This window comes from Acomys minous (genome assembly GCF_964271855.1).
Source record: "Acomys minous genome assembly, chromosome: 3".
NCBI classification, from domain to species: domain Eukaryota; kingdom Metazoa; phylum Chordata; class Mammalia; order Rodentia; family Muridae; genus Acomys; species Acomys minous.
In genome coordinates, this window is record NC_140485.1 from 9,113,225 (window position 1) to 9,131,489 (window position 18,265).

At 38.7% G+C, this 18,265-nt stretch overlaps 1 protein-coding gene across 8 annotated transcripts in view; it reads right to left on the reverse strand.

Moving 5' to 3' along the window:
* Positions 1-18,265, reverse strand: part of MACROD2 (mono-ADP ribosylhydrolase 2) — a 1,913,815-nt gene that overhangs the window by 1,804,969 nt on the left and 90,581 nt on the right. The window contains exon 4 of one of the 8 annotated variants that reach the window (XM_084774714.1): positions 15,640-15,749. The exons of the other annotated variants lie outside the window; for them this stretch is intronic. Coding sequence (XP_084630840.1) covers positions 15,736-15,749 — 14 coding nt within the window. The 3' untranslated portion in view covers positions 15,640-15,735. Of the gene's footprint in view, positions 1-15,639; positions 15,750-18,265 lie in introns of those variants that run through there. 8 annotated transcript variants of the gene reach the window in all.

The following is an 18,265-nucleotide window of genomic DNA, read 5'->3' on the forward strand; positions in this document are numbered from 1 at the left end:
CTTCTGGCTAGTTTTTACGGCGCTTGAAGGTACTGCAGTTGGCATAATCATTAGTCATTCAGAGCTGTGAACCCCCAGAGCTACAAAAAGGACTAGCCCACAAGATGGGCCAGCTGGTGTAATAATGACAAGAAGGTCATGGGGATAACCAACCACTCTCTGGTTGAATTCTAAGTCCTGCTTTACAAGACAAAAACTGCCATTACTACAGGATCAGGAGCCTGTGCCTAGGCAGGTCCAGGCCCTCGGAGAGACCTACTACTGTCATCTTACGAACTGGACAAAGTAGTAACCCACTCCTAATGACAACATTATGACCACAGATTGGTGCAACTCTCGCTTGAGAAGTTTCTCTTTGCAGTAGATGGTGAGATATCCACAAGTGGTCAAGACGTAGAAGACAAGAGAATTTATAATCCTCATGGGTCATCTATATCATAACCCTGCTCCCAAGGCTCAGAGACCATTGGGGAGAGGGGGCAAAAAGACTTGAGAGCCAGAAGTGGCAGATGACTGAAAGGAAACACTGCCTTCTGCACAGCAGCGCAGATGCACACATGAACTCCGTGGTTGCCATAGCACACAAAAGACGACCTGTGCAAGGCCAAGCAAGACCCAACGTCTCAAAAACAAAAAAATAGATTTGATAGAAAGAATATAGTAAACCATAAATGCTCACTCAAGGTGTCCCTTCCCTTCCTGCCCCCCTCTCACTGCTAGATCCAAATATTCAACATAAAGACGTTTTTCTGAGGCAGAAGTTTAAATGCACTTGGTAGAAAGCTAGAGTGCGGGAGGCCTGTCCCTTGGCCTCAGCATAAGCCCCACCGGCTCCATGTAGGCATTTAGTGTACTGAATTCCGTTGTTTCTCACTTTGCCCAGTTTACAAAGGACACCCAGAAGCACCATATCCCTTTAAGCCCAGGGTATCCAACCAGCAGCTCACGGTCCATGCAGCCAACTATAGGTATACATGAAGACAAAATATGAAACTGAATTTAAGCATTATGATAATGTTTTTAGGTTTCAGTTCTGTGTTATGGAGTGGTTTAGTGAGGTTCTAATGTTTCCAGTTAGTAGACTATTTATGAATGATTAAAATATTTGATCTTTTTGGAGGAAGTGTGTCACTGAGGAATTTGAGGTTTCAAAAAAGCCCACATCAAGCCCAGGCTCTTCTCCCCTACCTCAACCCCCCATATCTCTCTGCCTGCACCTTGTATACTAGGTGTGAGCTCTCAGCTTCTGTTTGAGCACCATGCCTGTGTGCCTGCAGTGTGCGCCTGGCCACAGTGTTTGTGGACTAGTCCTCTGAAACTGTAAGCAACCCTAGCTAAATGCTTCATTCTATAAAAGTTACTTCAGTCATGGTCTTCATAACACCAAAATATTAACTAAGGCTTTTTGTTTCCTTTTGTAACTTGACACCATGGCTCTCAAGTGTGAACTTCATAGATGACAGTATCATTTTACAATATCATACAAAATAAATATATGCATGCCTTCACTATTTGTCTGCATGAGTGCTTCTGTTTAACTTCCACATCTAGCTTCCTGTATTTTCTTCCAGTTAGACAGTTAAACTGGAACCATGATATGTTATACGTTATTGTGGTGCCCTGGCATGTGAGTTACAGGGATTATCAATAGCATATGGCCTGTCACTGCAAACAAGATGTGTTTAACGTCATTTAGGAGACGGTTAAGTATCTATTTGGTTATTAGGGGTATTTCCACACCCTGGCTATGCATCATACACTGTACTCCACAACCAACCCTCCGTTTCCTGCTGCATCTCCAGGTGAGATGCCAGAGAACCCACACCTCACGTTCTGCTTTCCTGTAGATTCATTTTCAAAATAAAAGTAAACAGAGTCCCTTATCTATCATTAATTTTAAGTCCTAGTATAGATTCTATATAAGAAAATAGAACACTCAAGAGAAAAAACTTGGGTGAAGGAAAACTGTCCAAGGGGACCAGACAGATGGCAGCCTTTGGGCTGATGCAAGTGGGTCCTCTGCTAGATTTGTAAGAAATCTGTACACGTTTTTGAAGAGTATGATTTAAAATTCACAAAATGCAAACACAACATGCCAAATTCAGTATACAGCAAACATTGTGTTATAAGGACAGCATTTTTTAAAAAGTCCTCTCAACAAAATAATTTTGTAAAAATTACAACTCAGATGGGTCCTACTGTAAAAAGCTATGTATGTAGTTTCATATTTAACTGCAAAATCATCAAAACGACTTAATTATGGTAACTTTATTAAGCAACACATGGGAGGCTTGGCAAACACAATATGCCCTGGAAAAGAAAAGCAGAGGAGATATTTATAAAATTCAGTTTATCTCACCAGACTAGAGACATAAATTAAATAAACTGGAAAAAATCTATGGAAAAAAGTTTGGAGTGCAGAAGCACTAATTAAACATGTACTTTGGCAATGGAAGGTAGCAGGGACGATACAAACACAGCCCAGCTGCCACTGTTGTTAAAGATGTTGATGAGCAACACAATGCCACTGAAAAAAATGGCTTCTTCAATACCATTAAAAGACAGAACTCAATCAAAATGCTTATATGAAGCAGTAAAGCATATTTTAAATAAAATCCAAATGTTTAAAGAACTTTATGACTTGAAACATATTAACAAGTCATTTACTATATCAAAAAACAAAATTTGTGGCTGAAACTGATAGTGAAAGCAGGCTAACACATTTAAGACTTGGTGGATTTAACCACTTGTAAAGGAGTTAAGTATGTCTACAAACTGGAAACAAACTTATTAATACAATGTTTCAAATGGTAACAGAGCACCAAATCATAGGTATTCAAAGCAAAACCCAAATTAAGGCAAATAATTTTATGCATTTCACTATGTCTTCTAAAGTTTTTTAATGTAGCCTTTTTGTTTTTTGGAAGTTGACAAGAGATTTTGAAAAGACGTTCCAAGAATTTTCAGGAAAATAAACCATATTTTTGTATGTGTGTGACTTATTTTCAGTGAATACAAATGTGTTCTCTGTACTTTTATTTATTTTTTTTAATTTATCATGTGTGTGCATGCTGTGGCACTCTTGTAGAGGTCAGAGGATAACACAGAGGAGTCAGGCCTCAGCTCTCTCTTTACACTATGTGGGTTTCAGGGATCAAACTAAGGTCTCAAGGCTTTGTAGCAAAGTTTTACCAGCCTGACCCATCGTACTTCAAAATTCTGTACAGGTGAGTTAGTTTTTACCTTGAAGATGCATGTTTAACTTGTTCAAACAAGTGGCTCATCTTAATGTATTGGTTTCTTATTATTGTGGGAGATGAGCTCATGTGGAGACAGAAGACAACACTGTAGAGTTGAACCCTGAGCCTTTGCTAGCCCCCGACGTCCAAATGGAATGGATGGAACCACGCCGTCAGCAGCAACAACAAAAGTGAACATGTCTTTCCTAGCCCTTAATGGTGCTATCTTCCAGAGACAAATCTTTGTCTTTGGTTGACAGGTTTTACAAAAATTACACACAGGCCCCTTTCCCATTCACATCTGATTTTGTTAGTGTTTGTGTATTTAACACACAGTCTAAGACAATTCTTCATTTAATGTGCACCAAAGAAGCCAAACTGGACACCCCTGCTTTTACCCATGCAGTTTCCTAACTGTCCTTAAATCGCTGAGAACAAGCAATTGTCCTCTGGTCTTTGTATCCCTCACCCATACCAAGGCAGCCAGTCCACAGCAAAGACGCAAGTATTTACTAATGACGACTACGAGGACAGGCTTACTTCAGAAGTGGTTGCACTATTCTAATGCATGTGCATGTATCACTTTTACATGTTTTACATGTATCACTTAATTTGGATAGCTGAGTGAGATGCTATTGATGATCTCATTATGCTCACGAGACAACCGGGAATCAAATCAGTTTCTTCCTCTGAATGAATGAATGAACGAAGGGCATGAGCAGATGGTCTTTGGATTCCCACCAAACTGAAGGTGCTCAAACTGTGGTCAGTGAAGTCGCTCTGGGAAATGTACATGTCTGCTTCTCTGTACTGACCTTGAGGTGTCCCTATGACCAAGCAGAAGCACCTACCTATGATCTAATAGGAGGCAGGCGCAGAGAGAAAGCAAGTCTTCCTGGCACCCCGTCTCACCTCTTTCTCTACCATTCAACAGGCTCAAGTGCAAATAAACTAGAGATGTTTTTGCCTCATGCCCAGCAGCGCTCAGACCTTGGTTAGCCTTAGAGTCACCTGGGAAATGGTGTGCACACAGAAATCCCTTAAGAAGCTGGGGCCTCTGCACTCTCTCAGGATGGCTGTGACAAGCAGCACATGAGCACGGTTCTCTAGCTCTTCTCTTCCTGCACAGAAGGGGAAGTTGGACTGCATAACCTCCTTCATTTCCACATGGTAAAACTGCACTCAGGGGGTTCTAAGTCAGCCACTAGGTTATGTGTCTTTCTTCTTCATTTGTCCCTCCCCCCAATTTCTGCTGCGGGAAATGTGAGTAGCAGCAATGGCAAACAACAGAAAGAAAGAACAAAATCACCGTTTTCACTCCTCTTGTCCACCCAGTGGAGTTCCAGAGTAGTGCAAGACTGGCAGGGAATTAATGGGGAGCCTAGCAAGCCTCATACAGAAAGGCCACTTCAAAGTGCCACTTTACATCAGTCTCCTATGCAGAGACCACTCTAGGTTCAAGAAGGGCAATAAGTAAGAAACAATTATGTTAACATTATACTAATGTTGATCAGATCATTTGCCCTTAAAGGTTCAAAAGAATAAATTTCTTTCACTTTGGAAAGTGTAAATATTTACAGTAAATCTTTTAGAAGCCAAAACTTTCCACGAGGATTCTAACAGAGAATTTAAAGTTGAGAAAGTACAACGGAAATACTCTATGTAGTTTCTAGTTTCTAATTTGGTAAATATTAAATATTGTAAAAAATAATCTTGAGAATATAGAACATGCCTAGTTAACCCTGGATTTCTACAGATTCCTCTTATCAGAGCTCTGCTACCTAGGAACTTACTGATAAGAAAACATTAGAAACTGATATTTCTAACATTTTCTAGTACACAGCTGTAACCTACTATTAATAATTGCAAGTATAATAAACACAAATAAATGAGTCAATTTTTCCTCAAAGGTTTTTCTTTTGACATCCATGAGAAATAAACACAAATTAATTTGACAGTGTTTTTGAACTCCGACCCTGAACTGGGTCATAAACAAAAACTAAGCACGGCATTAGCCAACGTTTACTTGTACCTGGCACAATGCAGGCAACAACCAGGGGAAGCTAGGGACAAACAGCCAAGACGTATAAGGCAAACACTTGAGACAAAACTGTCATTATTTTTGGTGAAAATCAAGCACTAGAAACAGTTACAGGCTGAGATACAGAATGACAAAACATATGAGCCTGTGAGAACTGTGTGAAAGTGAGGAATATTCTGTAGGCAAAAGTTGAGACCGTATAGTGGGCAGCACACCCATAGTTAAGTGTGTGATGACACAAAAAAAACACAGCAGTTTTGTTTCTCCTTACTCCCAACCATCTTCATCAACAAAAGATGTAGGCTATTTGTAAAGGTCATCAACACAGTGTTCCCTAGTTCCCTAGTGCTTAAGAATATTATAGGACTGGAGTACACTGCAGGGGGAGCCACTTGCCCAGTTTGCATGATGACCTCAGTTTCATCGCCAGCATTACAAAAAAGTATAGAACTTAATACACCTAACTATTAACTCAATCATTTGGTCCATGGCTCTGCTATAATCTATGAAGATGCATGCTAGCGCAGGGCCCTGTCTTATTAAATTCAGTGCCTTATCTTAATATTGAGCGAGAAGAATACAGGTAGGAGATGACTATTAGCCGAATGAATAAAAGGTGAATCAAGCACAGTAAAAAAAAAAAAGTGAATGAAGATAAACAGGTCAAAAAGAAGACTGAGCCAAGAGAATAAGAAAACTCTAGGGTTGGACAGTCCTAAACTCCCAGTAAAATGTTAAAATTCAAATGAATACTTTTATAAAAAATGTAACTTATGAAAAGCAATGATCCTGGGCCAGGTTTCGGGAAAATGGGGAAAATGGGAGATGTACCATTTGCAATATCTGTATCTTCACACGTCAATTATTTTGATTTTGATTATTCTTTGAAGATGGGAAAAAGTCTGTCTTTATACACATTCCAATTATTTAAACTACTTATAACTTTTCACAAGTACAAGAAAATAAGCAATTTTGGCTAGTGGCATTCTTAAACACATACTCATCCGCATCTATTCAGGCCCTAGGATTTTCTTCTTAAAATATTCTTAAAAATATGGCTTTGGAGAAATGAAAGTCACAAAAAGCATACAATTTAGATGAAATGAAGAGGGGGAATGTTGTGCAATGTAAAGTTTGTCCACTTTTTTTACCCAGGTATTTTTCCAATGATGACATTTTATCTTGTTTATAAGATAGTTTCAACTATATGTTAATTCTAGATGAATATACTTCATTTGCAAACTTTTCCATAAAAATAATTTTAGATGTGCAAAAAATTATAAATCTGCCTGGCAGTGGTGGTGCATATCTTTAATCCCAGCACTCTGGAAGCAGAGGCAGGTGAATCTCTTGTGAGTTCCATGACACTCTGTCTCGAAAAAACAATCATAAATCTATGTGATTAATGGAAATTGCTTATTCCACAGTGGTCTCAATAGAGGCTTCACATTTTAAAGTGATTCCATGAAGAAAAAAAAAACAAAGGTAAGAAATGTTTTTACCAAACTGGAATTTCTTGTATTGATTTTCTTTTTGTCACACAAGTGGCCATTGAACACAAATTCCACACATATTAGACACTGTAAAAATGTTCACATTAAACAAAATTATCACACTACTCTAAAATGCCTGCCCCACTTAAGAATCCTGCTAGTCAGTTATTTCATTATTTTATCAAGCATGTGAACTGCTATCTTCAAATTGAATGTTGCTCCAAGGTGGCTACCCAAACACTGTTTGCTTAAAGACGGTGTTATCTGGAGACAGGAGTCTCTTTGCCAAAGTAACGTAAATCATTTCCCAGAATATCTCACAGAACAGCTCAGACTGATGATAAATCTCCTCTAACAGTGTGAAAACAAGGACCCTTACAAGAAAAAACTACAGATTAATGAACATACTGAAAATATACAAGGCCACCTTCTATAGACATGATCACACTGCCATGCGAATAACTTGATTTCTGTGCGTTAGCTGTTCAAGCTTCTCCCTGTCAAACTTTCTAGTCTACTTACTATCAAAGGAGGCGGCGATTCAGAAATAAATAGAAAGGAAGAAAAAAAGAAAGGAAGGAGAGAGGAAGAAAAGGAAGAGGTTTTAATAACTTATTGCTAGAGTACCCTACCAGAGACACTTCTGAATATGTTTATAATCCTTCCTATATAGACATGCTGAGTATCATTCTGATCCGTAATTGAATATGAAATGGTCCTGTGAAATCAGAGTCTCAGATAATATTTATACATAATAATAAAGCTTTCTGTTATAGAAACTTTCATATTTTATTTTAAAATCTAATAAATACATGAGCATTTTAATAAATCTCTAATCAATTCCAAATTTATTAGAAAGTTATCAAGGAGAAGATGCAAATCCTGAGAGTAACAGCAATTGCAAATATCACAAAATATTACTGACATCAGACTCTTAAAACCGTCAGTTTTCTTATTTAGTAAAATCATGAGTGTGGGAAAGAGCTATTCGGGAACACCCAACCATGCTACTGCCACTACCAAGCAAGACACACTAGTGCCCTTCTTCACAGGAGGATGCCAGTGAGCATGGACTGGTGGCATAAACAGAGAAGAAAATGACTTGGGGATCTCCTGCAGTTGCCCAGGTGATAAGAAAGCTGAAAAACCCCTTGGTCGCTAAGCAGCAGTGGAGACATGGAGAGATTCCAGCCAGCTTCACAGCACCTGCAGTAGGTCCTGAGTGGTGGAATCACAGCACACCCTGGTGACAAAAACAAGCTACCTCTGGCTGGCCTGAAGCTCCACTAAATACGAAGCCGAACAAGCTGCGCAAGCTTTCAGTCTTCCTGAGAAGAACCAGGCAGCGAATAGGAAACCAAGACAGGTGTGTGACACAGATGCCGTGGTTCTCAAACCAGCCAGCTGATATGTCCCGGCAGCATGGCCTTGCGGAAGTCGTTAGATTGTTCCCAACTCAGCTTCACGTTTAAAAAAAGTAAGCCCTCACTTTATGAAGCATCTTTTTAAGAATCAAAGGCAGTACTTGAACCGTGCTTGGTACAGAACCTAAGACACAGAAATAACTATATACACTCATTATGTAAGTGAATAGATGAAGCTAATTAAAGATAGAATTAAGCTAAAAAGGAAGCCTTTTATTTAAAAGGAGTAATATTCAAAAAATATTATGTTAGGGGCTTGCTATATGTCCTCTATCAAGCTCTTTAGACACAAAATCCCTTTTAGTATTTTTAACAAAATTGTCTCCCTTTACAAATGAGATAAGATCAAATATTAAGGTGAGGACAAGAAAGAACATGCAGTGGCACAGCCAAGTCTCAAACCCAGACATCACTAACCCCAAAACTGAAATGGATTATAGTTATTGATTTTACTTGTTGGGTCCATTTGGGGTCTTGTTTTGTTTTGTTTTGTTTTGATGATCAGACAACATCTCCTTTAGACAAGGCTGGTCTCCAACTTAACAAGGATGTAGCCAAAGATAACCTTGAACTTCAGTCCTCCTGCCCCCACCTCCTAAGTGCTGGTATTAGAGACCTTAGCCGCCATGTTTGGTTTACACAATGCTGGGGAAAGAAAGAAAGAAAGAAAGAAAGAAAGAAAGAAAGAAAGAAAGAAAGAAAGAAAGAAAGAAAGAAAGAAAGAAAGAAAGAAAGAAAGAGAGCTTCCTAAGTTCCAGACAAGAGTGGCTTGCAATTAGGACACATTCCAGCCTCTGGTCCTATTTCATGGATGAGGAACCTGGAGTATCTCAGCTAAGGCCTGTCGGAGGCTCATGGATAACTAGGGAAGTAAATTATCTAGTGTACTGGGATAATGTTCTATTTCTCTATCCTATATAACTCACTAGGTATAAAATTCCACTGTCACTAGGAATCATCTTTGGAGCCACACAATCCTTTAATTAGTCTTAAAACAAAACAAAACAAAGACAAACAAAAAAAACAAAATAAAAACAAACAAACAAAAAAAGCCTCTGCACACAACACACCCAATACATTAACTAAATTAAGGAAAAATATTCTTCCTCCTTGGGTGATAGAAAGGAGGCCAGATGTCCATCCAAGGAAACCACGTTCAGCTTCTTTGCTTCTCCACGCTGAAGGGAAGGTGAATGGCAAGGTCTAAGCATGTACAGCAGCCCACTAACTATCTATCCTGGCCGAGGCTGTTGGTGACTGATGGAAAAAATAAACAACTTCCTAAGAGTGCATCCTCCATGACCACGCCCAGGCGCAACAGGAAAGAAAAGCCAGGCAGCTCCCCATCCCAGGTCTGTCGAGAAGATATTTATCAGCAACCATGTCATGCAGGTGCTATATTTATTACAAACCTCTCCAGCAGAAAAGCAGATATTTCATACCAATAGTGAAAAGATGAAGAATGCTGAAAAGACCAGAGGTACCGGCAAGGAGTATTAACAACTAGCATCTGGGCCTCAGCCTGGCACAGAACTGAATCTGCTTCTTCCCAGCTGAATGGAGTCTCTAGATCATGTTCTATGCTGTGTCAAAAAAAAGCATTATTTTCGGGTCTTCTTTATAACTCCATTTTTGCATTTGCTAGCACAATTCATAAAAGAAAATGCGTTTTTGAATTTGAAAGGCTTCCATTTTAATGTCTTTTGTAGATATTAAAATGTAAATAAAATTTCCTTCCAAACAACAAATGCATGTTCAAGACATAGCATACTCCTCTACTACAAAATTCTTTCCTTCCACTTTGTAGATTTGGTTTTATGTATGATTGGATCTCACGATAATATCACCTTAGACTTTACAACAGTATTAACATAGTAACTATTAACTGGGCAGAGACACAAAGGTGTAATTAATATATCACCTTATGCTATCCTAAGATTTTTTATTTCTACATTAAATATGGAAGTATGAATAAACGTTCAAATCAATCTACTAATAGTCTAAATGCTTACATTCACCATTCACTATAAATGGTTTTGTAGAATCATTGAGAATATCAGAGGTTTTCTTGCTTGCTTGTTATTAGTGAAAACTTTTTCTTTTTGTGAAGAAAAATAAAGGAACTTTCTTGTCTATTCTCAAAATTAGACTACTTACTTTACTTCAGAAAATTTTAAAGTATCATTTTTAATCTGCATTGGGGAATGACAAAAATATATATGTATATATTATATATATTAAATTTTAATACTAATATAATAATATGTGTAAGGGTTTAACATGCATATACATCATGAAATAATTACTACAATCAAACTGGATAACATACTCAGATTTTGCACTAACTTCTGTGTATAGATACATGGTGAAAAGACATTGTATATTTTCTCTTGGGCTAGAGATACAGCTTCCCTCGCATCCACAGGCCTTGGCTTTGGTCCTCAGCACCACCTAAGAAGGGTGGGGCTATATGTATATTCTCTCGGCATTTTCAGTACACAATACAGTATTATTAGCTACAGCTGCCACATTAGTTAGGCATAACAAAATACTTGACTAAAACAATTTCAAGAAAGAAGGATTTATTTGGGCTCCAGGTGTCTGTCCGCCCATCACGGTGGGGAGGAGTCCTCGAGTCGTGGCAGTCAAGGAGCAGGCAAAGGCGCGCATAGGGAGGGCTCTTCCAAACACACCACACCCTCTACTCCACCACCTCTCAATAATGCTGCCGTACTACTAATTCATCAGGGTTAAATACACTGATTACGTCAGAGTCCTTACAGCATAATCTTATCTAGGAATGCCGTCAAAGACATATCCAGAGGTGTGCTTCACCAAATTAGGTTGGAAAAATGAAAATTATCATAGTCACTACACTGTAGTATGATAATGAGGTAACAATTAAAAAGCCATTTTGTTTCCCTTTGTGATTTTATAATTTCCTGTAGAGGATGTTTTGTCTCCTTTATCATTTTTGTAAGGACCACACATTTTTTGGTTCCTACTTCCCAGGAGGTTTACAAAAATTATTGTTCATAGTATTCACAATAATAACTTATCTCTGATTCCATACAAAAGTTCTCATTTGACTGAGTACACCAGACTGGGCCTGCTATTGGTCTCTCTTATGTTGTGCAGAATAGCACTTTTCAGACTAGCCAAGAATGATTTCATTTTGAAAAGCAATGGCTTTGACCAGAATTCTTCCACTAGGAGTATAAGTGCCAAAAAATAAAAAATAAAATAAAAATATTTTTAAAAAGGAGCATAAGTGCCAAGAGAGAACGACTCTGCGCATCTTGTTTACGCCAGTGAGTAACCACCATCTGCCAGCACTGTGCCGGCACAAACTCTTCATTTATGTATGCCAACAAATAATGACACTGGAACACGCACCACATCACGTAAGAAACAGATGCACGAGCCTATCAGTCACACCAGATGGAATGCCCTCACCTGGGTCTATAAAAGGAGTGCATGCGCAAAGACCAAGTGTTGTGTGATGCTACTCCTAGGGAGTCACTGTCTTAGTTACTACTGCTGTGATAGTATACCATCACCAAGGCAACCCAGAGAAAGATGGGGTTATTCAGTTTACAGTTTCAGAGGGATAGCAGTCCATCATGGTTGGGATACATGGCAGCAGGCACAAGGGACAGAGGCAAAAACAGTGAGAGCTCATGCCTGACACTGCAAGCAGGAGGCCCAGAGAGCAAACTCTAAATGGCACATCTTTAAGCTCTCAAAACCCATTCCTATGGCACACTTCCTCCATCAAAGCTGTACCTCCTGTGCCTGCCAAAACAGGGCCACCAACTGGACACAAGTACTTGCTCAAGATTACAGGTGACATGTCACTCATATGTGAATGCATGCTTCCTCATCCCAGACAAGGCATGACAATCAGAGTACAGATAACCACCAATGTCTAAAGTGGGGAACTAATGAATTTTACTGGGGTTACTTATAGGAACATGGCTATGGAGTTAATTTACAGAGGCAGCAATACAAATACAACTACATAAATAAAACCTCAAAAAGTTGGAAACTTGGAGTATTGGGCATAACCTGGAGTCAGCTAAACAAGCCAGAGAATGTGTTTTCCAGATAGCTCAGTTGGTCTGAGCCTACTCCAGGAATCTTAGCTTGACCATGTTTGTTCCAAGCACCTTAGCTTGTCGGAAAGTGTCTCTCGGCAGTCCTTACTACTTAGAGAAAGGGGATGGAGAGGGGGCAACCTAGCAAATCTGGTCACTTTCAGGGACTTACTGAAGCACTCAGGCTGTTTATTTTGCCTAAATGAGCTTCCATGTAAAATAAAATATTTCACCCCTTAGGACATTCTGTTGTTTCACTTCCCTTTTAATATCCTTTGTATATTAGTGTGAGGAGTGTTAATGTGTCATCTGGAAATTAATGTTACTAGTAATTAATACAAGAATAAAAACTTGTGTTTGCCAACAGGAGCCATCAAGAGAAATCAGGTCTATTTGGTAAATTACAACCAACAAAACTGATGTAGTTTGTGAATTTATTGATTGTTCAGTAAATTGTGACACTGTAAAAAGATAAAGATGTACTCATCTGAGTTTCTAACAAAACATGCACAAAAAATTTACCCTTGCCACTTTTAATGTCACAACTTACACATATTTTATGTAGCTTACTCATTAAAAAATTGCTGTCGTGACAATTATTTTAAAAGTTTGCCTCTTAACTTTTATGCTAATAAGTGATTTACAGAGCGACATCAGAGCATTGGAACTCTCTAAATTGGGCTGCGCTGGTGAGCCTGATCTATCTCCACACTTTCATCTCATGAACTGGCACCCATTCCCTGCATCTGGAAGACTTCCCGTAGAAAGTCTAAGGGAATTTTAATGATGAACTCTCTGCACGTTTCTTTGATTGAGAAATTCTTCATCTTTCCATCACTTTTAAGTGACATGTGTTCTGGGTATTCCTGGTTGGCGCTATTTTTCTCTCAGCATTTTAATAAGCTATCACACTCTTATTCTACAAGTTTTCTGAAGAAAGTAAACATAAACCAATAACCTGCTGTGCCTCCTGTACTTCCGACTTAAAAATACTTAACGTTTAAAATTCAATTTTTAATAACTTGGTTATAATATGTCTTGGTGACATCTTTGGGTAGGATCTGACTAAAGATCTTTAACGGAAGTGTAAGGGTTTGTATCTACACGGGACAGTCAAGACCAAGTTCTCAGAACAAAGGATTCTGTCCCCCCCCCCCCCCAAGTGGGACAAAAGGCGGGAAACAGGAGATAAAGACAGAAGACAGAGGGCCAGGTAAAGGAAACATGGGAGAGGGCAGAAGGGAAGGGAAGGGATGAGGGGTATTTGTCCCTGAGGACAAGGAACTACCTCTGGATAGAGAAGAGACAGGCGCGGTCCATGAGCAAACAGTGGTTTATAAAGGTAAAAGGGGAAACCCCGTGTTTAATTTTAACTGGGCATGCTAATTAGGTGAGCCAAAGGGAACTTTTGATTGCTAGACTTCAATACTTAGATAGCTGAACCTTGGTAGCCAGCCTCAGGAGAAGGAACTGGCCAATAAGGGAACAGATCTCGGGGGCTAGTTTTAGGAATGTAATATCATGTAGCGAGGCAAAGAAAGGGAGTTGAGGAGAAGGGCACGGCCCACCGGAGCCACGTGCTCTAGTGGGCTAGCGTCCCTCACCGCGTCCTGTGTCTAACCTCAGATCTGAAAACTGCCTCAGCCGTTACTTCTTTAAATAAGTTTTCCTCCTAGTTTTGGAGGAGTGAGGTCTCCTCTAAACTCTCAAATGCAAATGATAGTTCTTATAGTGTAATCAATGTCCCGCAGACCTCTGTCATTCCTCATGATTTTTCCTCTTGTGAATAGACATTTTCTCCTGAGTTCTCTTCAGAGATTTTCAGTTTGATTAAGTCTGGTGTAAATACTCTCTAAACACTTTGTTGATTTAACATTGCCCTCTTCAGCCCCAGCATTTCTGAATTTCTGATATGTATGTATGTATGTGTGTATATATATATATAATATATAAAAATATTTATATGTATACACACACACACACACACACACACACACACACACACACATTAAACTCCTTTTTAGGGTTTCCTAAGTTGCTCCTATATTATTTTTTTTTTTAGTTTCACTGAGCTACCCATCTTCACTGCTGCTCTGTATTCGTAACATATTTTGAATATGTATTTTCTTTACATATAATCTCTTCTGAATTAGATTTGAGAAACATTAATGATGATGTACTTTAATGGATAACACTATAAAATTATTCATATCTTTCTCAATATAGAAAGAACAAGATAATTTATGAATAATATCAATTACACAGCAAATAAAACTTTATATCACATACTATTTTTTCATTATATGAAACAATGAAATGATAAAACACATTTGCTTCAACCCCTTCATTAATTTTATGTGTAACTGTTACTCTTGCTCCCATGGGAATTTTGTATTTCTTACCTAATTGATGAAAACAGACAGCATCAATAGAATAAATTATAAAGTGATTTATCCATTTCACAGCACAGAGAGTTTTTAAACATCTCTACTTATTGATATGAGTTTTTGTCATTCTCCTCATAAACGAAAAAGACGTTACTGCTGACCAGACTCTAGTTAAATATAATTGAACACATTAGACTCCTTTAACACCTTGGAGCATGAAGACCAACTGCTGCTGTTTCTCTTAGTGAAATAATAAGAAAAAATAGGGGAAAATAAAATTTCTTTAGCAACTTCCAACAAGTGTTTTAAGTCAAAATCCATTTCCAGATTATTATTCAGAAAATTAAGGTCTGAATCAATGTCTAAGGTTCTGTCAAATTCAAATTCTGGCTTGATATGAAACAGGCTGCCAAGTATCGTTAAGTTAAAATCATAAATAAGGTCTATGCTCAGAAAACTTAACATTTAGCACTGGGTTCTCAGGAAAACAGACATCTTCTCCAAGGTAAGCCTGCAGAATTGTAGACTTAGGACTAGCTTTGGGATCAAACCTATGGAGAGGGAAGGGAAGACAGCAAGTCTGGACTGCAACACACATCTAGAAAAATTCCTGGGTGACTCCATAGGAACGCAGAATCTAGATCATCCTTCATAGTTGTCCCTAATCTGGCCAAGGTGGCCAGAGCATAATAGTCACATCACAACCAGTCAAGACAGCAATCCTAACTGGGAAAGAGTTATACTCCCATGCTGAATCTCAGCAGCTGGGTCAGTTCCTCGTGGTGTGTTCCCAGTGGTGAAGACAAAATCTCCGTGAAAGGGAGACTGAGTGGGACATCATCCCAGCTGCTCTCTAGCTCACAGAGCCTGTGTCACAATAAAAGATCACAACTAAGAACACTAGCAGCCCAGACCGGACTTAATGCGCCCATCCTACCAAACACCACAGTTTAGACACAAGGTTGCCTCTCTGGTATTCTTTATTTGTGCCTGTGTAGATGGCTGAACGCTTCAGCCCATTGCTGCTGCCAGCGAGGGAGCGAAGTGGGGTACCTCATACTGCTAGTCCTGGAAAAGACCAAATAGTAGAATTGTAAGTAAGTGTCTGCTAAATTTATTACTTTCACACTATCATAAATTAGTAAGAAACATAAGTTGAGGCATCACAAGGTAGGAACTTCCCACATCTACTATAAAGAATTCAGAAATTTAAGAAACCGGGATCTTGGCACAGGCTAGTGCTTGGCAACTGCCTAGGAGCAGGGCCAGGTGCTCATGGAGCCAGAGGAAATTTGTCACTGAGAAGGTCATCAGAGAGCCCAGGGAGTTTACGTTATTACAAAGGAGAAATTCTAAGCCAAGACAGCAAATCCCAGCATGTGCACGGTGAAACACATAGCAGGAGCACCCTGGGACTGGAGGACAAGGATGGCAAGCTCTTAACATCATTTAAGCTAAGCAAAATGAGTCAGGTTCAAACTTGCCCTCCCGACTCCAAGGCCATGCTGTCAGTCCCCACGGCAAGGCACCAGAAGGTTCCAGACTATCTGCCTACATTTCCAACCAGACCAACACTAAAGAAAAGGAGGCAAATTTCGGAAAGTTAAACTGGTTCCACCTGTGCTGAGGTCGCTTGAAAATAGCACTGGCATGTATGATGGAGAGCCCTAACACATGGAGAAAAATGGCCTACCTCATCAAACATGCAGGAAAAAAATCATTTGTTGGAAGAAGGACCCTAAGACAGATGTCTACACAGTATACCCTTCATTCAAGAAGAGAAGAGACCAAAGTCTAAGAAATCATAGTAGTGCACCTTGTGCCACTCAATTTCAAAACTGTACCATTTTTTCTTACTGTGATTTAAATAAACAGAAAAAGTTAAAACAATGATCTTTAGCATGTTTTTTGTTTTGTTTTTGTTTTTGTTTTTTTTTTGGTTTTTTGTTTTGGTTTGGTTTTTTTGGTTCACACTTCTGCACACATCAGATTAGATATTTCAATGTGAAGACATGAAAGTTCTTCGGCCTTTTAATAGCATGTGCTATTTCTAGGACTGTATCTGCAGGCAAAAATTGCTTTCTATGAGTAACATCACGCACACACACACACACACACACACACACACACACACACACACACACACACACACCCTGCCTTGTTTTAAAAAGAAGTGCTTACTGAAGCAGTTGGGATGTGTCTGGCATTATAGGCTGCAAGCTGGTACTAAGTATTTTTAAAGGGTTATATAATCAGAGCTGACTGGACAGGCTTCACTCAGGAACATGAACTGAGACTACGGAATGGAGGTAGGCCACTGGGGCTGAGAGATTAAGGGGGCAGCTGAATGGCTCCGCAATGGCCCTGACTTTGGGCCTTTTTGTGCAAGCTCCTGAAGAGTGGAGAGATCATTTTTTTTTTCATTTCTCCCACTGTTTTGTTTTTAAAATAACAAATCCCAAGTTCTGTGAGCAGTTTGTACTGGACTTTTGTGTTTTAATTAAAGACTGTTAAGCACAAAAACAGAAGCACAACTCTTCAACCCTGATGGAAATTTTAGTGAGGTGTGATTTCTCCACTTCACTCACCCTTCAGCTCATGCACTATCTTCCACCTTGCTTAACTTCTCTCACTATTACCTGATACTTTAACATATCTTCAACTCTTGGATGTTATCTGTCGTTATCATTAGTGTGTAAGTTATAGTGGAGGGGAGCAACTTTATTTTGCTTACCCTAGTAGTTGCAGGGTCTACGAAAATGCAGGAAATTGTCTTTTATCTGAATGCTTAAAATCAGGGATTTGTCAGAATGGTGAGTTTTTTTTAACTTTGGAATATTTTTATACACATAATGAGATATCCTTGGAATTGGGACCAAATCAAAGCATAAAATTCATTTGCATTTCACATCTGCCTTATGTACATTACATAGTCAAAATAACATTACATAATTTTAGTATACCATCTCAGCACTAGTTTGACTTTAGAATTTCGATTAGGAGTACATTTATAAATTTATAAATAATCAGAGTTCACGAGTATTTATATTAAGGCTCAAGATGACTTTTCATTATTGATAACCTTACTAGAATGTTATTGTTAAGTATCAAAGATAATAACAGCATGAGTCCATTTAAACTGTGCAATTAATAATTTTTATTATATTTTTAACATATACATTTACATTATTACACATTAATAAAATAAACTACACACAGCAGAAAGAACCATGAAACAATCAGGAATTATATAAATGTTACATTTGTAATGATTTGGCTATTGTATTTGGCAAACTTGAAGTAAACATCTTTCCTATCTTGGTGAGTCTAAAATTCTGAATGAAAATCAATAATCTATATCTCATCTCTATTAACTTAAAACATCTATCTAGACCTAAAAACATCTTAACCCATAAACAACTGAGCTTAATTGTAAGACTAAACTATCTGGTCTTCAACCCCATCAGAGACTTGAGAAGGAATAAGCTTTAATTACAAGAGTGAACTGGAAGTGCAAGTTAGCAGCTTCCAAAATGAAAAAAATGTCAGAGACAGTTTGCTGCCTGTACAGTCACCCAACACTC